The sequence below is a fragment of the Peromyscus californicus genome, unplaced genomic scaffold (assembly GCF_007827085.1).
Source record: "Peromyscus californicus insignis strain IS unplaced genomic scaffold, ASM782708v3 Scaffold_11__1_contigs__length_118956290, whole genome shotgun sequence".
NCBI lineage: Eukaryota > Metazoa > Chordata > Mammalia > Rodentia > Cricetidae > Peromyscus > Peromyscus californicus.
The window spans coordinates 45138350-45165767 of record NW_026294402.1 but is presented as its reverse complement, the minus strand read 5'-3'; the positions used below and the strand labels follow the sequence as shown (position 1 = coordinate 45165767).

The window sequence follows — 27418 nt, the reverse complement described above, 5'->3', positions numbered from 1 at the left end:
AGATTCAATAATCTACCTTTTTGTCCTGTCATTCCTGTATCCCCCTTATCCTTCTTTTCATTTCCCATCCCCTTTTTCTCTCAACACTAGATAGGAGGAAAAGAAGAATAGAGGAAAGAAAGAGAAAGGCAGAGAGAGAGAGAGAGAGAGAGAGAGAGAGAGAGAGAGAGAGAGATCCCTTAATCTAACCTCCATTGCTTAGTTTCCTCCCTGACCATATCCAATAACAACTTGCAATCAACTCCCAAAATGACAGCAAACATCCATAACCCATCTAACAACCAAAACCCACCCATCCCACTTCTCAAGAATGTGGGTATTATGTTCTTTAAATTGCTTCCTGCTGTCTGGGGGCAACAACATCTTTAGGGGACCCTGAGAAAATTAGGATAATGGTCAAGTCCTGGGAAAGCTAACTGCATCATTTGTTGTCCAGGCTCTGTGTGATGGGAAAGTGCAGAGCTCATCTGAAGTCCTGGCTGGAATAGTCTGTGAGGCTGGACAATCTTAGCTAACCGCTTTGAAGTTGTCCTGGCTGCAGATTTTGAGAAATGGCAATGGGGGATTTCTGTGAGGCTGGCTCACCTGAGCTATTTGTCTGGTCTTTATTGGTGTCTGGTCCTTTTGTTCTGAAAACATACAAACTTTTAAAGGGGACATACATATCTACATTAACACAAGTATGGAATGTACAGTGTGCACAAGTCAGCTAAAGATGATTTTCTGTTCTATGTTTGAGCAGCTAAAAGGTTATCTGTCAACTTTATAAGTCTGTTTGAACTGCATAACTAAACTGTCATGAGGACTCTGTAGCCAACAAGAGTTATCATGTCTCATCTAATCAGAGCTGTTCCCATGTAGAGGGATCAGCATACATGTCACCTGTCTTGTAGTTTTCTGGGTTTCTTCCTTCATGTCTGCAGCCAAGATTTTCAAGAGGCTTCCCCAGGTCGAATCTGATCTTTATTAATTTTGAAGGAATCCATACCTCTTTGTTTCCTTTGGAAACACAGGCATAACCTCTCCCTCAATACAACACATTTCTTGACTTCCATTTTGAAATTAAGACATCCTTAAAATATGCTGGTTTAATTCAGCATTTTTTCATAATCCAATGTCTTTTAGTGGCTGTTGTTTTTGTTTATTAGCATTTACAAATTTAAAGTTAATAAAGCACTGTATAGGGTCAAAGTGCTCTGTGTCATGATATTTCCCATCCTTATGTGGCTTACTCTTTTTATATTAATTTAATTTCTCTTCATAGACTTTATTATTTTTAAACTATTTTGTTCTATGTCTGTATATATCCATTTTCTTTTCTTTAGCACCCAAGAACATTTTTAAGCATACTGTACCTGTTCAGAGGTTTTCTTGGTCTGTACCTGGCTTTCTGTTTACCTGCAGCCTTCTCTGACCATGTGAGCCAAGCTTTAAAAGGGCAAGCTACCTGTGTGCACCTGTAGGCTCCTTCTGCAGCCTGCCTCTGGCTCTGTCCCACTAGGGTCCATCCATCAGGCTACCTCACTGGTTCTGGGCTGCAACTGCTGCTTGCCCTTCTGTGATAGCTGAGCCTCATGCCTGTGGGCACTAGCCAGGAGCCGCACCTGTCTGCCCTGGAATGTTGCTGGGCCTGCAGGCATTTCTACCTGTTCTCCCACTGGGAGTAGTGCTTGGCTGCATAACAGGGCCTCTAAAAGAAGCCCCACCTCTGTATGCTGTGAGCATTGGGCCTGGAAGCTACATCTGGCTCCTCATCTAGAACTTTTCTCAGCTTTCTCCAGCCCTATGCTTGGATATATGTGCTTCCACATTGGATACCAAATGTAGCAGGTTTCTCTTGGACCACCAGCTCCCAAATAATGACACAGAGATTTCTTTTTTTTTCTTTTTTAATTTAATTTAATTTTATTTTATTTTACAATACAATTCAGTTCTACATATCAGCCACGGATTCTCCCCCCTCCCGCCCCCCCTCCTTCCCCCCCAACCCACCCCCCATTCCCACCTCCTCCAGGGCAAAGCCTCCCCTGAGGACTGAGATCAACCTGGTAGACTCAGTCCAGGCAGGTCCAGTCCCCTCCTCCCAGGCCGAGCTAAGCGACCCTGCATAGGCCCCAGGTTTCAAACAGCCAACTCATGCAATGAACACAGGACCAGGTCCCACTGCCTGGATGCCTCCCAAACAGATCAAGCCAGTCAACTGTCTCACCCATTCAGAGGGCCTGATCCAGTTGGGGGCCACTCAGCCATTGGTTCATAGTTCATGTGTTTCCATTCGTTTGGCTATTTGTCCCAACACAGAGATTTCTTAAGTGTGAAAGTTTGGCCTTATCTTAGGCTTGTTCCCAACTAGCTCTTAAAACTTAAATTAACCTGTTTATATTAATCAACATTCTTCCAGGTGGCTTGTGTTACCTCTCCTCAGTACCATAATACATCCGACTTCCTCTGTGTCTGGCTGGAGAATTTCCCTTGCCTCAGATTCTTTCCCTGAGTTCCTATCTCCTCCTGGAAGTCCTGCCTATCTTCTCTTGCCTAGCTATTGACCGTTTAGTTCTTTATTAAACCAATCAAAGGTGCCATAGGCAGGTGAGGGAGGACAGAGACACATCTTCACACAGTGTACAAAAAGATAGCCCCAACGTGAGACAGAAATGATAAGGAATAAAATAGAGAGGTTAAAAATAAAAATACAGATAAATATGAAGACGGTCTCCAACATAGGCCTCAGTAGACTCAACACAGCCACATAAGGAGTCCACAAACTTAAAAATATGGTGATAGAAATTAGCAAAATTTAAACATAAAGAGAAAAGGAGTATGGGACAGAAAAGAAGCACAACTCAAGCAGAGTAGATCAGACATCAGACTAAGATGTGTACAGTAGGAATCACTGGAGGAGAAGAAGAAGAATAGGACCGAAACAGTTTTTGAATAGCTAAACCTGTTGCCACACACACACATCCATAATGCCACTCAGGAAGCTGAGACAGGAGGATGATGATTCTGACGCTAGCCTGGGTAGATTGTGGCCAGCATCATAGTAACTGAAAGAGACCTAGTTTGGTGGGAAAATACAACTTTGGAGTGAAACAAAAACCTGGGCTGAGGATGTGGCTCACTTGGTCGAATGCTTGCCAAGAATGCCTGAGGCCATGGGTTTGATTCCCTACCATTACATAAACTGAATGAGGTGGTGCATGCCTGTAATCCCAGGCCTGGAGAGGTAGAGGCAGGAGAATCAGATGCTCAAGGTCTTCTTTGACTATACAGCAAGTTGGAGGCCAGCCTGGACTGCATGTGACCCTGTCTACAAGAGAAAAAAAAAATAGGCACCTAACATTTGGCCAGGTCTTTTGTTTGTTAATGTGTGCAGGTGTTTTGCCTACATGTATGTCTATATACCATATGTATGCTTTTTGCCCATGGAGGTCAGAAGAGGGCATGCATTTCCTGGAACTGGAGTTATAGGCAGTTGTCAGCTGCTATGTGGGTTCTGGGAACCAAACCCATGTTCTCTGCAAGAGCAGTAAAGTGCTCTTACCACTGAACCATCTCTCCAGCCACTGATCAAGTCCTTTTACTGCCAGCCACTCCTACCAGGGAGAGCTGGAATATAGCAGAGCTCCAGCAGCAACTGGCAGGACAAAGGACAGTCCTGACATCTGAAGACTTTCCAGGGGTCACTGAGATTAGCAAGTTAGAAGGTTCTAAAGGAATTTTTATAGCAAAATTTAGGAATTGAGTCCTTTGCCAGCCTCTGCTTTGGGACTGGGACATGCTAGGGATCTAGAAGCTTAAGGAGGGTACTAGAAGGATTACAAGACATGGCTGCTCCACTCCATAGTCTCCATGACACAGAAGAAAGCAGTTTAACCTGCTTAAAATGGAGAGAATGACATGAAGGTTTTTTGTTTGTTTGTTTTAAGACAGGGTCTCACTATGTAGCCCTGGCTGTCTTGAACTCACAGAGGTCTGCCTGTCTCTGCCTCCCAAGTGGTGGAATTAAAGGTGCACACCACCATGCCCTTCTCTGTATTTTGTTTGCCTGCATCTATGCATACCATATGGGTGCAGTGCCTCTGGAGGCCAGAAGAGGGCATCAGAACCCCTGGAACAGGAATAAGGGTATGAGTAACCATGTGGGTTATGGGAACCTGGGTCCTCTGCAAGAGCAGCCAAGTGCTCTTAACCACTGAGCCAACTCTCCAGTCCCCCAACTCTTATTTTTAACACATATTTCCTGGTACTTTATTGTATTTTAACATTTTTGTACATTCAAAATTTACACATATCTTCATATAAATGGAGAGGCTCAATAACCAAGTCTGTTTAGCAAAGTAATAATAAAAATAGCAAAGTCCAAAATTCCTTTCTTATGAAGGTGTTTGGAGTTTGGCATGCATATTTTTTCCTAGAATTCCTCCTGCTTCCTCTTCCTCCTCCTCTTCCTCTTCCTTTCTCTCTGACAGCTGTTGACTCTAAGTTGTGTTTTAGAAGGTGGAGGTTGACAATGCACCAAGTTCCAGAAGCACAGTGGAATTATTTATGTGTTTGATTTGTTTGTTCTGATTGTTTTACCATATTATTAGTACAGATCCTGTTTAATTCAGAAGCATAGTGGAATTATATGTGTTTTATTTGTTTGTTCTGATTGTTTTATCATATTGATTATTAGTACAGATCCTGTTTAGTGCCAGAAGCATAGTGGAATTATACATATGTTTGATTTGTTTGTTCTGATTGTTTCCACCATTAGTTATTAGTACAGATCCTGTTTGGTAACTGGATGGATGTTACCAGAATCATCTATATCATGTAGTAGAATATTTTAGGGGTTTTTTTTTCCCCCAAAAGACATATTTTTAGGGGCTGGCGAGCTGGCTCAGTGGGTGAAGGCACTCACTGACAAGCCTGACCATCTGAGTGTAATCCTCGGTCTCATGTTGTGGAAGGAGAGAACTGACTCCTAAAAGTTGTCCTTTGATCTCCACACACACCTACACTAAAATAAATGTAATACAATTTCAAAAAAAAAATCACACAGGAGGCTAGGTGTGGTGGCCTACATTTTTAAACCAGGCACTCTGGAGGCAGAGGCAGGCAGGTAGATCTCTGAGTTCAAGGCCAGTTTGGTCTATATCATGAGTTCTAGGCCAGACAGAGCTACATAGTAAGACTCTGTCTAAAAGAAAAACACACACACACACACACACACACACACACACACACACACACACACACACACAGGACAGAGCCAGTCCATGTGGAAGGTCTTGTACTTTGTAGACTGAAGTACTCTATCTCTGGGTTTTCTTCCATTGTTCTCCTCCCCCCCCAACACACACACAAATCACGTGGGTATTCTTATTCCAAAATCTGAATGTAGACAGTTTGTAGGTCCTGCCGGGTGTCTACTCTGAGTCCCCTGAATTCTGGCCAGGCAGTATTCTGACCTCTTGATCTTGAGCAACAGCACTGTCAGAGCAGGTATTCCTCTGCCAGAAATCCCTGGAATGCCTGGGGAATGAGGTTCCCAGGATGATGTCCATGCCCAAGGCATCTCCTGTCCTCGTGGTGATCATAAACCATCCTCTGTGGACATAGTGCTTGGCGAGGCTGATGGAGGAGCTGTGACCTCCAGCAGCTTCAGCCTCCTGAGACGTTTTGAGTAAACGAAAGGAGGAACAGTTTGGATCAAATCGAATGTTCTGACCAGAGTCTCTGATTGCAGCGTTGCCTCACTCCCAGAGTTCTCCGTCCGTCAGCAGCACCTGCACCAAAGTGCTCTACTTCACTGACCGGTCACTCACGCCCTTCATGGTCAATATACCAAAGAGGTGAGGTGCTCAAGTCATTATTTCACTGTAAAAAAAACAACAACGAGAGAGAGAGAGAGAGAGAGAAGAAAGAAGGAAGGAAGGAAGGAAGGAAGGAAGGAAGGAAGGAGGAGGAGAGAGAGAGAGAGAGAGAGAGAGAGAGAGAAAGAAAGAAAGAAAGAAAGAAAGAAAGAAAGAAAGAAAGAAAGAAAGAAAGAAAAAATCAGTTACTGCCAGATGAGCAGCTTGTGTGGCAAGAAGAGCCCAGGAGAGAGAGAGAGAGAGAGAGAGAGAAAGAGAGAGAGAGAGAGAGAGAGAGAGAGAGAGAGAGAGAGAGAGAGAGAGAAAGAGAGAGAGAGAGAAGAAGAAAAAGAAGGAAGGAAGGAAGGAAGGAAGGAAGGAAGAAAGAAAGAAAGAAAGAAAGAAAGAAAGAAAGAAAGAAAGAAAGAAAGAAAGAAAGAAAAGAAAAGAAAAGAAAAGAAAGAATCAGTTACTGCCAGATGAGCAGCTTGTGTGGCAGGAAGAGCCCAGGACCTAGAGGTTCTAGTTCTGGCTTGGCAGGTTTTGATTTGGTTTGGTTTGGTTTTTGGTTTTTTTGAGACAAAATATTACTATGTAGCCCTGACTGGCCTGGAAATCTCTATGTAGACCAGGCTGGCCTCCAGGTGATAGAGATCCTCCTGCCTCTGCCTCCTGAGTGCTGGGATTAAAGGTGTGTGCCACCATACCTGGCAACCAGTGGCATTATAGAGGACAAGCAGGATCTACTTCGAGGCACAGGAATGAATAGTCGTGTGTTGTTTTGTTTTAGTTTGTTGAGATGGTGTCTCCTTTTGCAGCTCTGGCCAGCCTGCACTCACTGTGTAGATCAGTCTAGTCTGGTCTTGAACTCGCAGAGATCCACCTGCCTCTGCCTCCCTACACTAATGGCATGTGCCACCACACCTGGCCCCACAGGAACAGTACTTCTTGTCCTGATAGCTATACAAATATACTCCGGGTTTGGAAAAGCTTGTTCTTTTAAGTGTTCAAAGCAGCTCCTTCTGGTAGCCATGACCTCTTAGTCATATTACTGTGTGACAAAGGCAACTCGTGCCTGTAAGAATGTATGTGGAAAATGTTCCAGAAACTCAGTTCAATATGTTTCCTCCCAGTGAAATAAATACACTGTAAGGGAGCAGGGGCCGTACCTCAGTAGTAATGTGCTTGCCTTGCACTGCTTAAGCAATCAAACCAACTACCGAGAGGCTCTGAGGTCCTCCTCTCTTGGAGTCTGCTCATTTGGACTGGACTGGGTAGAAGCAAGCTTTCTAAACACAGAGGAATTGCGGATCCTTGAGCTGGGTGGCACATACCTGTAATCTTAGCACCTGGGAGGCCTAAACCAGGACTGTGAATTTGAAGTCACCTTAGGTTACATAGCCAAGTCAAGGCAAGTTTGGGCTACAGAGTGAGACCCCGTCAAAACAAAACCAAACAAAATCCCACCTGCTGAATTTAATTTTATCAGCCTAAGAAAACTGGACTGTTATCTCATGGGAGAAACAGAGAAAACTTAGGTGAATTTATGGTTATTTCACAAATTTTATTTTTAATACCTTATTTTCAGATTAAAAACAGCAAAAACAATGAATTCAAGTTCTCTGATCACCTGATGTATAATGCCATGCTCATTCCTAGTGGTGACTGGTTGCCCAACCTCTGGTATTTTAGTGATATTGGTCATCAGGAGCCGTGGTGACCTAGTATTAAAGCCGTGCTATCTCTGCCTGTTGACTTTGGCGGAAGCCTGGGTTTAAAGCTAACACATTATCTTTCCAGCCTATTGATTAACAAGCTATTTTGGTACACTCTTCTTTTGTTACAGGTTGGGGGAGGTGACACTGAAGGATTTTAAAGCAGCTATTGATCGAGAAGGGAATCACCGGTACCACTTCAAAGCACTGGATCCTGAGTTTGGCACTGTCAAAGAAGAGGTAAAGGATCCACGGGCAGTTGGGGGAGTATTACTGGTCACTCCTGAACTAGCTCTTTTGCTCTCTTGCTGTGAAGAGACACCATGACCACGGCAACTCTTATAAAGAAGACATTTAATTGGGGTTTGCTTACAGCTTCAGAGGTTTAGTCCGATATCATCATGGCGGGAAACGTGGTACCGGAGAAGTAGCTGAGAGTTCTACATGCGGATCTGCAGGCAGCAGGGAGAGAGAGACACTGGGCCTGGTTTGGACTCTTGAAACCTCAAAGCCCACCCCCAGTGACACACTTCCTCCAACAAGGCCACACCTACTCCAACAAGGCCACACCTCCTAATCCCTTCCAAGTAGTGCCACTCCCTGATGACTAAGCATTCAAACATATGAGCCTGTAGGGGCCATTCCTATTCAAACCACCACAGTTCCCCTGAAGAAGCCCAGGAATTATGAGAGGTTCCATGTCCATGAACCAGTTGCTTTAAATTCCATAGAATGGCCCGTGATGCTGACAGCTTTGTTAGTTAGAGGACTGAACATTGTATTTTATTTTTTGTGCATGGGTGTTTTGTTTGTATGTATGCCTGTGGACCACATATAAGTACCCAGGGAGGCCAGAAGACAGTGTTAGATCCCTTGGAACTGGACTTATAGACAATTGTGAGCTGCCACGTAGGTGCTAAGAATCAAACCTGGGTCTTCTGAAAGAGTAGCCAGTGCTCTTAATCACTGAGCCATCTCTCTAACTCCAAGAACTGATCACTTTTTACTAAAAACTTTGATAGAATTTTTACTTTAAAAAAGAAAGAATACTGTTAGGTTAAGTAAAAACCCTAAGACAAGGGGCAGGGACTTGCATTTACTGTCCCATACACACAAAATCCAAGACCATAAGCAACGTTATCTATCTGTATCCAGTTGTCATGAAACTTCACTGTCCTTTATATTTATTTACTTACTGTGTGTGGGAGTGGATGGTTATGCGTGCACTTGTAGAGGTCAGAAGACACCTGCAGGAATTGATCTCTCCTTCTACCGTGTGAGTCCAGGGGGTTAAACTCAGGGTGTGGGACTTGATGACAAGTGTCCTTATCTGTTGAGCCACCTCACCAGCCCTTAGAAAACTTCTTGCTATTAAGTTTCAAACCCAGAAAAACAGCCCAGGTGCCTATTTAACATGTCAAAGTTGGATCAGTCTACCAGGTTCTCCCAGCATCCCTCAGTCCCTACCTGTTACAGGGAATGGCTGGCATACCCTGCCCACTACCCTGAACTCTCCAGCCCAGGGCCTGGACTGCCCTTCCCCCAGAGGCTCTTCCCTAATCTGGACATTTTGGTTACCCACCCCTTTTGGATCTTTGTCCTCCTGGCTGCTGCACCTGGTTCCCCTCTCTCCCCTGTCCCTTCCCCCGCTTCTCCCACAGGTCAGTCTGGTGTCCACTCTGGACTCTCCCAGATGTCCCTGACTCTGACTATGCTCTCCCAAATGCCTATAATAAACTGAATCCTCCACCATACCTAGGAGCAGTCGTGTCCTTTTCTCTCTTTCCTTCCTTCCTTCCTTCCTTCCTTCCTTCCTTCCTTCCTCCCTCCCTCCCTCCTTTCTTTCTTTCTTTTCTTTCTTTCTTTCCTCCCTCCCTCCCTTCTTTCTTTCTTTCTTTCTTTTTTTCTTTTTTTCTTCATCTGGTGCTGGAACTGCATGAGTGGCTTAATGAGTTCCCTCTCCAAGGACCTCTCAGCCACTCTGAATCAAGCTGCAGCTCTGACTCTCCTAAGGTATGTCTGGATCCTTTGATTCTGCCGGCTTTTGTCACCCACCACATCTGATTCTAGAGTCTGCCTCTTCCGCCGCTTCTTCCCTCCACCTTAACTAACCATCCATCTCTCCTCCTCTACGCAGTCAGTGTCTTCTCTTCCTTTTTGCACTGCCCACCACGTAGGCATATCCCTGCTACAGTCTTTGCACTGCCCACCACGTAGGCATATCCCTGCTACAGTCTTTGCGCTGCCCACCACGTGGGGATCCTCCCTGCAATGCCCTTCAGGGCCCTACCACGTGGGCAGTTCTACCTGCTAAGACACTTGCACCTCTCCAGCTGTTTTCTCCTCTGCCTGCTCTAACCACTTGTCTCTCCCCTTTTTCTGGGTAAGTGTCACTATGGAGTTCTGGGATTTGTCTCCTTTTACTATAAAAGCCGCACTGGTGTGCCAGGAAGCTTCTCTCACATCACGTGGAAAGGGACACCTCTCCTCTGACATGGCTCTCAGTCCACTTGGGGACACCTTGGATTGAAATTCGTGTTACCAGGACACTTATCCCTCTGCTCCCTCGTGGCTCCTCAGCTCCTCCCTGGAACCTCCTCACCTCCCCCGAGGAGCTGCCCGCATGCTCCTGAGTCTGCCACCCTTTCCTTGCCCCTTCCTCCTTTTCTCCTTGGACGCAATTCCTTTCTCGGACTCAAGAGATTTTCTTAAAGCCTTGCTGTCTTACTGAAAATGCTTGGCCTCAGTGTAGCTCCATGGCCAAAGATGGCACACTGGGTTCCAAATTCTCACAAACTGTAACAACTTCTGCTACCACAGGTAGGCAGATTTTTTTTTTTTTTTGGACTGACACCTCACAAAAAAACAAAATGGAGACTTAACTATTAATTATGAAAGTCCGGCCTATAGCTTAGGCTTGTCCCACTAGTTCTTATAACTTAAATTAACCCATTTTTATTAATCTACATTTTGTTTTGTGGCTTTTAAACCTCTCTTTTATCTTGTACTTCCTGTTTTTCTCTGTGTCCTCTGACATTCCTTCCATGCCTCGATTTATCTCCTCTTCTCCACTCTTTGCCTGGAAGTCCCACCTAACCTCTTCTTGTCAAAGCTATTGGCCATTTAGTTCTTTATTAAACCAGTCAGAAGACACCTTGGCAAAGTCACATCTTTACAGTGTACAAAAAGATTATTCTACGACATTTCCCCCTTTTTGCCTTCAGAAATAGATCCCTGAATCTAATCTCCTTTGTTCTGCTTTTTTCCTGACCATGACCAATAACAATTTGAAACCAACCCTTCAAAACCATGAGAAACATTCATAACCTATTGAATGACCAAAAACCACCCACCCCACCTCTTGGGAATATAAGCATCATATTCTCTAGACTGTTTCCTGTTGTCTGGTGGTGATGGCATCTTTGGGGACCCTGAGAAAATTAGGATAATGGTCAAGTCCTGGGAGAGCTAGCAGTAACATTTGTTGTCCAGTGTCTGTGCAATGGGAAAGCACAAGGCTTATCTGCAGTCCTGGCTAGAATAGTCTGTGAGGCTGGACCATCTCAGTCAGCAGCCTTGAAACTGTTTTAGATGTAGAACTCTGAGGAAATTGCAACAGAGACACTCTGAAAGGCTAGATCCCCTGGGCCACCCATTTTCATTGGTGTCTGGTTCCCTTCCTCTGAAAACACACAAACTTTCAAAGGTAACATACATATCTGTATTAGCATAAGTATGGACTATGTGTTGTACACAAGCCAGCCAGGGATGATTTTTTTGTCTTTTGTTTGAGCACGTAAAATATATGTCACCTGTCTTGTAGTTTTTCTAGGTTTATTTTTTTTATGTCTGTAGCCAGGATTTTTAGGGGGGTCTCCCCTGATCAAATCTGATCTCTACCAACCTTGAATGAAATTATAGCCTTTTGTTTTCTGTGAAAACAAAAGCATAACCTCTTCCCCAAAGCAATACATTTTCTGACTTTCATTTTAAAGTTAAGGCATTCCTAAACTCTCCAGGCTTGGTTTAATTCAGCAGTTCCTCTTACAATCCCATGTCTCTCAGCAGCTGTCAAAAAATAGGCTTGCTGGGCGGTGGTGGTGCACGCCTTTAATCTCAGCACTCGGAAGGCAGAGGCAGGCGGATATTTGTGAGTTCAAGGCCAGCCTGGTCTACAGAGCGAGATCCAGGAAAGGCGCAAAGCTACACAGAGAAACCCTGTCTCAAAAAACAAAAACAAAACAAAACAAAAACAACAACAACAAAAAAAGCTCATTGGGAGTGGCTCTGTTGGGAGGTGTGGCCTTGTCAAAGGAAGTGTGTCACTGTGGGGGCAGGCTTTGAGTTCTCGTTTGCTTAAGCTTTGCTCAGTGTTACAACCACTTCCTGTTGCCTTCTGATCAAGATGTAGCCAGCACCGTGTCTGCCTGCATGCTGCCATGCTCTCCACCATAATGATAACGGACTAAACCTCTAAAACTGTAAACACAGCACTCCAATTAAATGTTTTCCTTTATAAGAGTTGCTGTGGTCTTGGTGTCTCTTCACAGCAGTAGAAACCCTAACTAAGACACTAACCCTTGATATTTTCTCAGCCTATGCTTCTCCTCATCATCCATTTTCCAAATATAACCTTCTTTGGACAAGAAATTTCTGGGTTCTGATGTATTATCAAAAATGCCTTCATTGTGATTATAGTATAGAAAAAAGTTGAAATCTTTTAACATTTATTTTTAATGTGTATATTTGTTTTACTTGCATGTATGTGTGTGCCCCACATTCCTGCCTGGTGCCCAAATAGGCCAGAAGATGGTGTCAGATTCCCTAGAACTGGAGTCACAAGTGGTTATGAGTCACCATGTGGGTGCTAGGAATTGAACTAGGGGGTTACCAGTGCTCTTAACTGCTGGGCCATCTCCAGCCCCCAGTCTTCTTTCTACCCCTTTCTATATGCCTGGTACCAAAATGGTCTCCTTTCTTGTTCTTTAAACACACATGCTATTGCTTTCTCCTAGGAAGGCCAAAGTACTTTGTGGATTGTAATTTACTGTTCTTATAAATATCAAATATCCATGAATGAAATAGTGTTAGTGTTTTTATCTCCCAAAATTAGAACATATATATATATATATGTGTGTGTGTGTGTGTGTGTGTGTTATATGTATGATATATATGTATCATATATCACAAACATATATATGTATACACACACACATATATATAGTTTCAAAGGATAGAAACAAAGACATAGCCTAATTAATTCTTTTATACTTTCTTATCCTTAATGCTTAATGTCTTATTTTTTAGATTTTTTTTATTATATTAAAAATTTTGTGTGGGGCTGGAAAGATGGCTCAGTGTTAAGATTGCATACTCTTGGCCTGACAGTGGTGGTGCATGCCTTTAATCCCAGCACTTGGGAGGCAGAGCCAGGCAGATCTCTGAGTTCGAGGTCAGCCTGATCTACAGAGCAAGATCCAAGACAAGCACCAAAACTACACAGCAAAACCCTGTCTCAAAAAAACAAAAAAAAAGTGCATACTCTTTTTTAAAAAATATTTTTATTTTATAATTAATTTAATTTTACATATCGGCCATGAGTGTGCATACTCTTATAGAAGACCCAGGTTGGATTCCCAGCACTCGTATCAAGTGGCTTACAACCTCCTGTAACTCCAGCTCCAGGGCACCCAATGCTTTTGGCTTCCCAGACATCTGTACGCATATGCACATACCTACACACACATGCATATAACTACACACACTCATACATGTAATTGAAAGTAAATCTTAAAGAATATTTGTGTGTGTTTGTTCTCCAAGTCAGAGAGAACTTGTGGAGTCAGGAGTTGATTCTCTTTCCCACCCTGTGAGTCCTGTCATTGAATTCAGGTCATTCGGCTCTGTGACAATGTCTTTATCCACTGAGCCACCCCACCAGCCCTTAGCTCTCCTTTTCACCAGTAGTGTTGTTTAAGTGACTCTGTTACTTCACTCTGTAGTTTCTGTTCTGCTGAGGCAGCGTATCACACTGTGACCCAGCCTGGCCTGGAACTCATAGCTACTCTCCTGCCTCAGCCTGCTGGGCACTCCAGTTATAGGTACGCACCACATTCCAGGCTGTATTTTTCCATTGTGGCTTTTTTTTTTTTAACCTAGGTTTTCCATGATGACGATGCCATCCCTGGATGGGAAGGGAAAATTGTGGCCTGGGTGGAAGAAGACCATAGAGAGAATTAACCGGACCCCGGACACTCCCTGGCTGCTTCTCTCAGGAAAGACGACTAATACCAGAGTACGCTGAGAAGTTTCTAATTCCTGCTGCCAAAAAGAAGCTTCTTCAAGTATGATGGTTACAGGCCAGTCCTGTTGGTGTGCCGGGCATATCTAGTACTTAAAGTCTCTGTCCAAACACAGACCATGGGTCCATCTGGAGCTCCTTGTCCGTGGGAACAGTGTTTTATTCTACTCTGAGGACACCAAACCGAAGGCCTTAACCACCAGGGGTGGATGATCCCTCTCTTGTAGGGGCCTGGCTGCTATTATCTGGAACCCGGAAGTGGATGCATCTCTCCTTTATGGTACAGTGTTCATTCCATTGGCCTCGATGGTTGCAGCAATCAGAGTCCCAGCATTTGTGCTCACAGACAAGGCAAAGGTACCGACTTTTCTGCTTCTCTGCAGATGTTGCAGCCCAGGAGTAACTCAAGTGGTACCAAAGATGAAAGCCCACTTGCATCTGTTGACCTTGGATGTGGATGATGCTGACTTGTTGATTGGGTGGGGAGAGGGTTGCCCATAGTGTGCTATACTATGCCAAAACCATAATGAAGACCTTGGACCACCTCTTCTGGTTCTGACTCTTCTGCAGCTTGTCCTTCGCCCATTTGGGCATTTTTTTTCCTCACAAACTGCCGGTTTTCCCTGGGGACTCTTTAACTTCAGAGCCATTTCTTTTTCTCCACACAGATGAACTTTGTGCTTGAAAAGAATTAGAAGCGAGAGGCTCCTGGAGCATCCAGGAGGGTATGGAAAGGTGCTGCTACCACTTCTCTGTGACAAATGCACAGCATCTCCTTTGCATTTGCAAGGAGACAGACCATTAATTTGTGTTTGTGATTTGAGCACCAGCATGATTTACTGGTCTGGAGTTTTCTGTTTTTCAAGGCTGGAGTTGTTTTCTGTTACATGCTTAGTCTGGGCTGTTCCTTTAGGGCACAATGGAACCCACGGGGCATGGAGCATGAGTTGTGAGTGGCAGGGTTGAATCAAGGTCAAGAGTCATTTCATATTGCAACACTGTCCAGTTTAGACGATAAAGAGTTCAGTTTCCAGAGGTTACTCAATAACTTGGGTTTTCTCATTCACACACCTAGCACCATCCACCCATCAGCCATGATTATCTATTTATAGAAGTCCCTCAAAGCGGTCTGCAACCACCCCTGTATACTGCCAAACAGAACAGTGGGACAGATGGGTCCGTCAGTCCTGGGATCTGCCTGTCTCTGTCTGTCACTCATTTTCAGCCATTTGAACAGACTACTCTTGGGAACGCTGAGATAACATCTTATTGTTTTATATAGACATGTCTTTTAAAAATAGTTCATGTTTGAGAATTGTTTGGTGCTCATTTGCTTTTGCCTGAGAACCATGTCTATTTTTATAACTCGTGTGACTTCTGTGTATTCTCACATTCCCTGTACCCTGCCCATTTTCTAGAGTGCCCAATAGCTTTTCTACAGTCTCTTCTTACCGCCTCTTGTGGTTTCAGAACAAGCTTTATTTTGTTACGAGTATACTAATGGCAGTCCATTCCTGTCCAGTTCTCCTTGCTGTTTTAGTGCTGGAGGGTTTGTTTTTTTTTAATCTAGTTGATTGCTCTTCTAAAAGACATGAGATCAAGGACCTTTCAAAAAGAAAGTCTTTCATGCACACTACCCTGGTCTTCTATTGAAGAACAATTTTTCATCAGCTATAACTAGGAAAGTTCAGGAAAGTCAGCCATAGGCAAGAACAACTCATTGTGAACGCCAACAGAAGAAAACAGTATTATTTCCACATTTTTTCTCAAGATGACTGGAGGGATAAAAGTCCGTACATCACCAATTTCTCTGTTGCATGAATTTTAATGTTTGCTATTTGACAGCATGAAGGTGACCAGGCTAAACTTCGTTACTGTAGTCCAAGTACAACTTACCTTGAATGTCTGTCTCTTAAACCAGATATCCCTTGTCCATTTTCTTTCAGCAAACAGTCTTAACATTATGTGGAATTAACTTTTCAGCAAAAATTAAATCAGAGAAAAAGCTTCGAAGTCCTCTATATTGTGTTTTATTTTTATCTCTTTTTGGAAAAGGAGCCACGTGATCTTAGTGCCTACATAAAAAGCAGAGGTTGAATGTAGGGGACAATGTAGTTCACTAATCTCATGTACCATGGGCAAAATGGCCAAGCATCTTCACTGGAAGATGTATTTATTAATTCCTGTACATTCTGGGCCAGGGATCCTCATTCCAGTCCATAATGCTGGAGAGCAGGAGCAAGCATGAATTCCTTCTGTTTGGAATAATCTCCTGTTTGGCTATGCTCCAGGGCAGTGGTTCTCAATCTGTGGGTCATGACCCCTTTGGGGGTTGAATGACCCTTTCACATGGGGTCGCCTAAGACCATCAGAAAACAGAGATTTACATTAAGATTCATGACAGTAGCAAAATTACAGTTATGAAGTAGCAAGGAAAATAATTTTATGTATGGGGGTCACAACAACATAAGGAAGTTATTAAAGGGTCACAGCATTAGGAAGGTTGAGAACCACTGCTCTAAGAGAACTTGTGGATTAAATATATTGTTCCCTAATGGTATTGGTGTGAGCCGGTCCATCCTGCCATTGCACCGGGGAGGCTGAGGCAGGTGGATCTCTGGATCTCTGAGTTTGAGGCCACCCTGGACTACAGAGTCAATTCCAGGACAGCAAGGACTACATAGTGAGACCCTGTCTTGAAAACAACAAAAACCCAAAACAAATATACTCATGTGCAGAAATGTACCTACACACACACACACACACACACACACACACACACACACCTGTATACACACAATTAAAAACAAAAATAAATCTTAAAAAAGACCTCATAAGTGCTAATTTAGTTATTTAAAAACTGAAGAGTACCCTCTTCAGGCTCAAGTCCCTAAATCATCTGGGTTGGAACACTTTACAGTTTGTAGCTAAAACTTCCACCTGGTGATAGATACATGCCTGTAATTCCAGCATTTGGGAGGCTAAGGCAGGAGGATTACCAGGTTTTTGTCAGCCTGGGCTACATAATGAGATCTGTGTTTGGATTAAAAGGAAGAAAGAAATGGAAGTATGGGTTAAATACATTTGGCAACAGTAACGCTCCTTACCAACTTTTCAGGTCTTTTGTCTGGGATGTAAATGGGAAAAGATCTTTATGTTTTACATCCAATTCAAGAGTACTTGATTACTGAAAAGCATTCTGGTTATAATTGAAATTTTCACTTTTACTCATAAGCATCGTGACTGCACACTCTTTTTTGTTGAACTTGTTAAGAGGAATAGCTTGCTTAAACTACATATATATAAAGTTCTATTTTCTTAGAAACATGGACGTTTGTAACCACTGCTTTCAGAGATTACTACTGTGTGTTCTGTTTTACAGTGTCTTCACAAAAACTTTGTTATGCGAGAGGTTTCTGATCATCGAAGTGGTAGCAGTTTTAACTGCCTGTATGTACCAGAATTGTGAACAAGTCAAAACCACATACACACACTACGAATAAAATGGAGTTTACAAACTAAATCCACTTCATCATTTTCATTTACGTCTCTTAACTGAGGTCAGACAGTAAAGCCATTTACATTTAGTGAAGGTAAATTTCCTCAAGTGATCTCCCTGGTAGCATGTTTACTCATTATCAGGAGGGTGGAGATAAGGATTGTTTTATTGCTAGAGATATTTTACTGTTGGTATTTCTAACGTAAGTACAAGATAGATTATTATAAAAAATGATTAGCTAGTTTTGCACCTATTTTGAAATCATATGTAAATATACAGACACAGGAGAACCTGAGAGCATAAACTCTATAATATTAATCTTCAAAAGCAGTGTGAACCCTAATTAGTTCAGAAGTGTTAGTTTCAGAAGACTGGATCCTGGTCCCTGTGCAGGCTAAGCATGCTTTCTCCCACTGAGCCACTCAAGACTCCAGCCAGAAATACATATTTATCTATCTTTCTATTTTGAGACAGCATCTCACTATGTTATCCAAACTGATAGATTCAGATGATTAATCATTTTCCTTCAGCCTCTGGAGTAGCTAGGACTACAGGCATGGACTACCACCCCAGCCCAGAAATTAATGATTAAAAGAATCAGAGTTCACAAATCAATTTAAAGGCCACCTCCCCCAAATTCAAGCAGGCTTCATTTATCACTAATGTTATTGATTTAAATGTTTGATGTGTTTTGATCTTTAGCTCTGAGTGCTTTTTTCACTTGGCTTCTGATTACATACTTTCAACTTTGTTTTTGTTGACTATGTAGACTTGGCTGGCCTGGAGCTTGCTATGTAGACTAGTCAGTCTGGCCTGGAAATCACAGAGATCCACCTGCCTCTGTGTCTCAAGGGCTAGGATTTTTAAAAACAAACAAACAAACAAACAAACAAACAAACAAAAACATTTTTTTTTAAGGTAGAGTCTATGTAGGTAGCCCAGGCTGGCCACACAGCACCAGAACAGTCATGCACCACCACGCTGGTTATCAGTTTGGCTTTTTTCCCAATTTCTTCCTGCGTTCTTGGTGTTCTCTGACCATCTGTACAACGAGGAAACAGTGTACATACAGCACATGCTTCTTCCTAATCCAATTCACCTTCAGCTCAGAAATGAGGCTTTCTAACTGTATGGCCATACAATGGATGTTTATTTAATAAACGTTGCACATAAAATCGTTAGTCGATAGTAACTCAAAAGTCATGCACGTGGAACTGATATTACTATACTAACTCAGAAGGCAATGAGAAACAAAACAATAGATTTCTGAACTGCCTAGCAGATTGGTTTTGCTGTAAAATAAAATGGGCCACATAATGATGGTTTGTTAATGACCTGTACAGCATACAAAGGTGACCCCGCCCCCCCCCAAGGTTAGTCACCAAGTGTTTGTGTTGCTCAGTGGCACTGCAGCCACCACTGTTCGAGTGGATGCAATCATTTCTACGACAGGGTGTCTTGAATTTCTTCTGCTTGTGTTTCCTACTCCTGTGAGGAATTTTCACATGATCCCCAGGTATAGAGGTATACAAAGTTACAAACGAAACATTTATTAAATAATAAATTTATTTAAAAACAATTCTTCGGCAGTTTCACCGGTCATTAAAGGTGAAATCAAATTTCTATATAATTAGATGTTCTTTGTTTTGACATACAGAATTAAATTTATAAAACACATCATGTATGTGTATGAAGTTTTTAAAGGATAAGTGAAACCATTTTAAAGTCCCATCACCTAAATATTATTTCTCACCTATACTACATTTATTTAGTGTGTGTGTGTGTGTGTGTGTGTGTGTGTGTGTGTGTGTGTGTGTCCAGGGCACACATATGAAGGTGGTCAGAGGACAGTTTTTGAGAGTCTGTTCTCTTTGACTATGTGCATTCCAAGGATAGAACTTAAACCACCAAGTTTAGTGGCAAGCACCTTTACCCCACTGGCTGTCTCACCCATATGTATATGATTTTGCATATAAAGTCTGGGTTCACAAATGAGAGGAAATATACAACATTTACCTTTCCAAGACTGAGTTAATTTGCTTCATCAAGTTGCATCCATGTTGTGAATGACAAAACTCCATTATCTGTGACTGAAAAAGTTACACTGTGTATATACCACATTTTAGTTAGCCATTCCTTTAGGATGGACACAGACTTTTTAGTCCTATAAATGAGGGATTGTGTGTGAACTGTGCTGCAATGAAGGGTGATGTGCAAGAGAAGAAGAGTTAAATCTTGGCTGAATATATGCTACTGCAATACAGAGTATCAACATTTTTCAGAGTGGATTAATATTTTGATTTATGATTGTCAATACTGAGAATGTTGCTTCATATAAATACATAGCACATGAGCTGGCAAGATAGCTCAGTGCGGAGCTGGAGAGATGGCTCAGAGGTTAAGTGCACTGGCACACACACACACACACACAGAAAATAAATGTAATAAAAAAATTAAAAACATACAACATAAAACCTGTATTTAAGGACATGCCAGAAATTACTGGAAATTCTGTCCTAATCTCAAACTCAAACCAGCTACAGCAAGTTTAAAATTCAAATAGTCTACGCATCCAATCCAGAGATAGACTACAATAATTTTTACACGCTAAAGAATAACTGTGCAAGAATGTCTTTGTTTTCTGTAATTAAACCATTATGTTCACGTAAGAGCAGAAAACCGTACCGTAAAACCGGTGCGAATCATAGCATACATGATGAATCTGTGCCAAAGTGTTTCAAGCAGTGTTGGCTGGCCGTGAGTGACCCCGAGGTCATGGCAGTGCAAAGTGCCGGTGTTCTCAGAGCCAAGGCTGCCGTGACGCGGTGACGTGCAGAGTAGGCAACAGTAGCGAGAAACAACCTAGGTTTGGGTAGTTGTGTCGGAAACTTTTCACTGTTGCCATTTTTTTTTTCTTTATTTTGACCCTCACCTCGTTACTCCACAGTTTAAGAAACCTTTTTCTATTGAGTTCACACAACTGCAGAATGGCCGGACAATGCATTTTGCAAAGTTGTATCTTAATTTCTTTTTTTAAAGACAGGGTCTCAGTATGTAGCCCAAGCTAGTCTGAAACTTGCTATATAGACCAGGCTGGCCTGAACTTAAGTGAGCCACCTGCCTCTCGCCTCTGGAATGCTGTTTTTAAAGGCGTGCGCCTCCATGTCCGCTGTGCTTCTTAAATCTTTTCGTTATTTAAGAGGATACGGTGGTAATTTGGGGGTAATATAACCGTTTTCGCAAACAAGTATTTTTATATAGCGAACATAATTAGTCCTCTGAGACAAACTCGAAATGTGAAAATGTACCTTCCTCTTGGCCGCCCTTCTTACCATTTGGCTGAAAACCCTGTTGCTTCCATTTCGAGGGGGTTAGGGACCTGAAATCTTTTCAACCTAGGACAGCCTGCAAGGGGCGGGGTCTGCAGCCAAGGGACGACCCCGGAACCCCGGAGGTCACTCGCGGGCCTTTCTCCCTCCAACTTTGGGCGGTTCGTTTCCAGACCACAACCACTGACCTAAAGCTTTGGATTATTGTCGGCCCAGGCTCGTTCCCCAGCTTTCTCTGAAAGCAAAGAAGGGTGTTCCCTTTGGCACCGCCTCCCTGAGCGCAGGCTTCAGCCGGTCCGACACTCCCGTCCCTTAGGCCACCACCTTAGAGCCGGCCGTGCGTCCCATCCTCTGCGACACCTCTCCTCGGGCCACCCACACCCCTGATCCTTTCCCAACGTGCGCTGCCCGCGACTGCCTCGAAGCCCCTCGGTCCCAGCAGACCCTAAGTTGCGGCCGGGGTCCTTTCTGGGTGCCCCAGACCGGTTCCCCGCAGAGAGGCGCGGACGCCGTGCGTTCCGGCTGCCCGTCCAAGGAACCGCTTTTACGACATTGCGCGACCGTAGGGCGCGGCTGACGGCAGAGCCGCGGTGCTCTTGGAGAGGTCACTCCGGAGACGGCGGAGCTTTTGGGGCGTGGGGGTCGGTGGCAGTATGTGGCGCGTCTGTGCGCGGCGGGCGCGGAGTGCAGTGCCCAGGGCCGAACTCGGGGCTCGGTGGGCAGTCTTGAAGGAAGGCCCCGGGGCCCCATGCGGGAGCCCGCGGGCCGGCTCCGCCGCGGCTCGTGGCAGCACCGGGACCCCGAGCTATGGGGTCCGCTTGCTGTGCGGCTGGAGCTCCGGCTGGGACACTGCGCCGCGTAACCGCTTACTGCGGCAGCTCCTGGGGTCTCCGGGCCGTCGCTCTTACTGCCTCCCCCCGCACCAGAAGGTGAGTGCTCCACCCCAGACCCCGGTGTCCTTCAGAGCCGGCGGTTCCTTGGCGTGGGGGAAATCCTCCTTGAGAGGCCTCTGTGAGCCAGCTCCCTTCAGGATCTATTACTGCCTTGCCCAAGACCTTCCCCAGTAGGGATCTCTTCCATTGAAAGAAAAGCTTCAAGCCTGGGGCTATATGCAAAAGGTCTGGATTCTCACGCGGCGCCGTCTCAGATCCACTAGACCGACTGGAGGATCCACCTGCCACTTTTGAAAGTCATGAACTTCTGGGTGGCACGAACTCCCCTTGTATCCCCAGGGTCCAGTTCGTAACGGGACTCAGTAAATTCTTTGCATGGAATTGAATGGAATGAAACTCTAAACCACACCGAGAGTTAAGTGTCCCTGTTTCAATGGTGCCGCTTTTTCTCCCGCAGGTTCCATTGCCTTCCCTTTCCCCTACGATGCAGGCAGGCACTATAGCCCGCTGGGAAAAAAAAGAAGGGGAAAAAATCAGTGAGGGTGATCTAATTGCAGAGGTAAGTTTTTAGAATATGCCGCCGCCGATGTTAAGGGAGTGGTTTTGCTGAGTCGACTGAGCCTCAGCTTTCAGGTGGGTAGTTACTCCTTTCTCTTCAAGAAACTTATTTTTCCTCTCACAGTCATTAGAGATGTTTGGCTAGATAAGTTGTCAGCAACTAGCTAAACTGTTTTTTGAGACAGGGTTTCATCGTGTAACTCTGGCTGGCCTGCAACCCAGAGATCTGTTTCCTTTTGCTACCGAATGTTAGCAATACCTGGCTACTACCCAAAATGTTTTTTTTTTTTTTTTTAAAAAAAAAAAAAACAACAACCATTCTTTCCAGTCTGTGGTAGTGGGTTTATCTTCATATGAGATTCTAGTCACATTCTAATTCAGTGCATGTTGGCAGTACAAACCTAAGCTAATGCTTTGTGTTAAAAGGTTGAAACGGATAAAGCCACTGTTGGATTTGAGAGCTTGGAGGAGTGCTATATGGCAAAGATCCTTGTTGCCGAAGGGACCAGAGATGTTCCAGTTGGAGCCATCATCTGTATCACAGTTGAAAAGTGAGTAAAAATCCTTGTAATTGGTGCACATTTGGTGCTTCTAGAACATTTTAGCTCAAAGTGGAAGTTCAAGACTTGTTGGGAGGTGGGGACTAGATTTGCTTTATAAACTCTATGTTTATATGTTCTTTTTCTTCTTCAGACCTGAGGATATTGAGGCCTTTAAAAATTATACATTGGATTCAGTAGCAGCTACTCCACAGGCGGCCCCAGCATCAGCTCCAGCTGCTTCTGCTGCACCAAGTGCACCTTCTGCAAGGGCTCCTGGGAGCTCCTATCCTACTCACATGCAGGTAAGGCTCAGCCTCTGAGTGTTGGCGCCTGGTGATTTTTACTTACACCTTTTTTATGGGTGGCGATTGCATCCTGAAAACTTTTCATTAAAAACAGTGCTTGCCATTTGGCAGTGCACAGATATTTAACTGTGACACTTGATGGCTTTTATTCTTGATTGTTGTCTCTAAGTGTGTGAATTTGGACAGTTCCTTTAACCTTTCTCAGCCTTAGCACGGGACACAGGATAATCCTTGGTTTTCCTCTCAAAAACAATGTTAAAGGTTCTGAGGATGATTTTTTTCCTCTGCAAGTAGAATTTATAATCGACAACAGGCACTGTCTGTTGAATGAAGTCCCCAGATGAAGTTTTCTTTTGTTTGGAGTGGTGTATTTCCAAGCATAGATGGAGTATTCCAGTAATACTCATAAATAAGAAGAGTAACCATGAAGAGTGTGAATTGACTAAGGAGATGGCTCAGCAGTTAAGAGCACTGGCTGCTCTTCTAGAAGACCCAGGTTTGATTCCCAGCACCTACATGGCAGCTCACAGCTGTCTAACTGCAGTTCCAGGGGATGTGACACCCTCACACAGACACATGTGGGCAAAACACCAATGCACATAAAATAAAAATAAATAAATCATTTAAAGAAAAGAAGTAGGGAATTAGCCGGGCGGTGGTGGCGCACGCCTTTAATCCCAGCACTCGGGAGGCAGAGCCAGGCGGATCTCTGTGAGTTCGAGGCCAGCCTGGACTACCAAGTGAGTCCCAGGAAAGGCGCAAAGCTACACAGAGAAACCCTGTCTTGAAAAACCAAAAAAAAAAAAGAAGAAGTAGGGAATTAAGTGTACAGAATACCATCATAACAAAGCTAGTGGCCATAAGTGCAGTTACTGTGAACCTAAACCAGCTTTTAGGAAACTAAAACATGCTTTTTTTTCTTTTAAAGTAAGATTTTCTTTCATACGCATAATCTAATTAATGGTTTTCCATCCCCTTAGCTCCTCCCAGATCCTCCCACTTCTCTACCTATCCAAACCCACACCCTTTCTTTCTTTCTCTCATTAGAAAACAAACAGGCATCTAAAAAAGAATAATAATAAAATAAAATAAAAATAAACCAGAATAGGGCAAAACAAACAGGGGAAAAAAAGAGCCAAAGAAAAAGCACAAGAAACATAGACACCAAGACACACGCGCTGAATCCGTTTATTAGATAATAGTTTTCCTCTGTGTATTTATGTGGTTTTTATGTTGGAAGTAGGTAAAATCTAAACGATTAAGATTTGACCTTTCTTTAACTTTTTTTTTTTTTTAAAAAACAAAGTGTAGTTGGATTTTTTGGGGGGCAGCCAGCTACAAATAATGACACAGAGACTTACTAATTATTTAAGCTCAGCCTTAGCTTAGGCTTGTCCTACTAGCTCTTATAACTGTAACCTATTTATATTAGTCTATGTTCTGCTATGTGGCATTACTTCATCTCTGTATTGTCCATCCTGCTTTCTTGGAATTTGCCTGGCGACTCCGCCCTTCTTCTTCCCAGAGTTCTCTCTCTGCCCAGAAGTCCAGCCTGTGCCTCCTGCCTAGCTATTGGCTGTTCAGTTTTTATTACACCAGTCATAGCAATACGTCTTCACACAGTGTACAATATCCCAGAAACACAGGGTTTCTCTGTGTAGCCCTGACTGTCCTGGAACTCTGTAGACCAGGCTGATCCTCCTGCCTCTGCCTCCCAAGTACTCAGATTAAAGGTGTGTGCCACCACCGCCTGGCTTACCTTTCCTTAACTTTATAGGAAGTTTTCTGAATGAATCAGTTTTTTTGGAAGTTGTGTTCAACTCTGTTGGTGGCAGTCACTTACGGAATTTTGCCTGGTCTTTAGCTTTCATGATTATTTCAGTTTCGCAGCCATATTTTATTATGTAATACCTTCTCTCTTCATTTTATGGTGCTTTATGTTCAGGTGTTAGAATTGGGCCCTAAGAATCCTTTGAGATGATAAAGATATTTCACATACACATACTTTCATTTACTTCACTGGTGATTATGAAACAAAGAAAACAAATTCTGAACAGAAAGTAATTTTTAAAGAATTTTCTAGAGCCAGGCATTGTGGTATATCCCTTTAATCCCAGCACTTGGGAGGCAGAAGCAGGCAGATAGATCTCTGTGAGTTTGAGGCCAACCTGGTCTACAAAGTGAGGTCAAGAACAGCCAGGGCTGTTACACAGAGAAACCCTGTCTCAAAAAAACAAAACCAAAAACATTTAAAAAATTTAAAAAAAAAAAAGGATTTTCTAGGTCTTGTTTTATTTTCTCCCACTTCTAGAGACATTATTGATTGAAATTATTTTTTCCTTAATATAAGGCTGTTGCTACTTAAAAGACTAAGAATATAGTACATAAAATCCATATTAACATATCACTGTGTTCACAAACTCAGTGAACACAATCTCATAAATAGGAATACAATTAAAATTTTTATATGTGTTTAGTGTGCATGTGGGTATACTGTGCATATATGTTTGGAGGTCATAAAACAAGTCATGGAGAAACCATATATCTATCCATCTATCTATCTAAAAGTACAAAATATAGTATCTAGTTTTTGTTTTTTCCTCTAATCTTGAGATCAAACTCAGGGCCTCAAGCATGCTGGTCAAATACTCTTCTACTATTGACCTTCATCCTTGGCTCCAAGAAGAGCTCTCAGTGTTCATGTTTTCATAATTTATTTTTATTGTATGTGCATTTCTGTTTTGCCTGCGTGTTTGTCTGTGTGAGGGTTGGGTACTCTCAAACTAGTTTTACAGACAGTTTCGGGCCGTCATGTGGATGCTGGGAATTGATCCCAGGTCCTCTGAAAGAGTAGTCAGTGCTTTTAACTGCTGAGCCATCTTTCCAGCCCCATGTTCATTTTTTAAATTTGTGTGTGTACGCATGTGCATGCTGGTGCTCTCAGAGGCGGGAAGGAGATTATGGACTCCCTGGAGGTGGAGTTACAGGTGGTTGTGAGCTGTCCTACATGGATGCTGGGAACTGAACTCAGGTCCTATGCAAAAGCAGCAAGAGCTCTTTTTTTTTTTTTTTGGTTTTTCGAGACAGGGTTTCTCTGTGTAGCTTTGCGCCTTTCCTGGAACTCACTTGGTAGCCCAGGCTGGCCTCGAACTCACAGAGATCCGCCTGGCTCTGCCTCCCGAGTGCTGGGATTAAAGGCATGCGCCACCACCGCCCGGCTTGCAGCAAGAGCTCTTAACTGCTAAGTCATCTCTCTAGCCCTTAATTTAAAAAAAAACAAAAAAAAAACAAAAAAAAAAAACCTCCTCTCTAGTAAGTGTGAATTAAGTGTGGTTTCTTATGAGTGAAAAGATAAAAAGATAAATAGATCCTCATTGCAGAACACAGCTAATTCAACAGAGTGGTCCGTCTAGACCAAGATCATTCTGTGAAATGAAAAGTATCTATTAGTTCTCAACCTGAGAGTTTTGACCCCTTTCACAGGGGTCGAATATCACATATCTTGCATATCAGATATTTAGATTACAATTCATAACACTAGCAGAATTATAGTTATGAAGTAGCACTGAAATAATTTTATGTTTGGGAGTCACCACAGCATGAACTGTATTAAAGGGTCTCAGCATTAGGAAGGCTGAGAACCACTGTCCTGGTTGAAAAGATACTCTGCATATATACTGAGCAGCTCGTTTTGACCATCTGAAAGAAATGCTTCCCACCTGCCTGTTGGTTTTAATTTCGGAGGATGGGTTAGGGCAGCTGGTCAAGTATACTCACCCTTGTTCTGAAAGGTGACTTAACTGGTGGAAAGCTATTAAGCACAGAGCCTTGCTGTGATGGGTAATGTGGTTTTTTGGTTGTGGTTTAATTTTGAGCCAAGGTCTCACTGTGTAGTCCAGATTGATCTCAAACTCATGATCCTTCTCTTCTGCCTTTTGAGTGTTGAGATTACCGATTAATTCCGCCAGACCTGGGTGTGACAGGTGACTGAATTGCCAGTCTCTGTCTCTCGTGGGAGATCATGCACTTGCTGATGTTGTGTGCGGTGCCCTCTGGTCAAGCAGTGATGCATTTATTTCTACAGATACTTCTTCCTGCCCTCTCCCCCACCATGACCATGGGCACGGTCCAGAGATGGGAAAAGAAAGTGGGTGAGAAGCTCAGTGAAGGAGACTTACTGGCAGAGATAGAGACTGACAAGGCCACTATAGGTGAGAGTTCTTCAGTTCTTGGTCGTTGAGTGAGGAGGAGGATGGCCATCCTTTCCTGTACTGAGTGAGTGATATATGAATTTTATAATTCCTGGGATTTACTGCCTAGGGCATGATATTTTATAACAAAGTCACACACAGTCACATATGTCAGTTCTGAGCTGTACTCATCAATTGAGGATGTGTCAAGATTTGTTATTGGGCCATGGTTTGCTCTCTGCCATG

The 27418-nt window shown here is 43.3% G+C and overlaps 2 protein-coding genes across 8 annotated transcripts in view; both read left to right on the top strand.

The window, feature by feature from the left end:
• Dixdc1 (DIX domain containing 1) overlaps positions 1-17379 on the top strand; it is a 91843-nt gene extending 74464 nt beyond the window's left edge. For 6 of the 7 annotated variants that reach the window (XM_052760136.1, XM_052760139.1, XM_052760131.1 and 3 more), the window contains 3 exons: positions 5735-5840; positions 7687-7795; positions 13715-17379. In XM_052760136.1, coding sequence (XP_052616096.1) covers positions 5735-5840; positions 7687-7795; positions 13715-13795 — 296 coding nt within the window. In that variant the 3' untranslated portion in view covers positions 13796-17379. Of the gene's footprint in view, positions 1-5734; positions 5841-7686; positions 7796-7930; positions 10376-13714 lie in introns of all 7 variants that reach the window. The other variant, XR_008222806.1, reaches the window with a different exon arrangement.
• A 3872-nt stretch (positions 17380-21251) lies between these two features.
• The window catches only part of Dlat (dihydrolipoamide S-acetyltransferase), a 30228-nt gene continuing 24061 nt past the window's right edge, over positions 21252-27418 (top strand). The window contains exons 1-5 of the mRNA XM_052760164.1: positions 21252-21613; positions 22035-22136; positions 22562-22686; positions 22829-22979; positions 27067-27193. Of these exons, the coding sequence (XP_052616124.1) occupies positions 21338-21613; positions 22035-22136; positions 22562-22686; positions 22829-22979; positions 27067-27193 (781 nt within the window). The 5' untranslated portion in view covers positions 21252-21337. The remainder of the gene's footprint in view (positions 21614-22034; positions 22137-22561; positions 22687-22828; positions 22980-27066; positions 27194-27418) is intronic.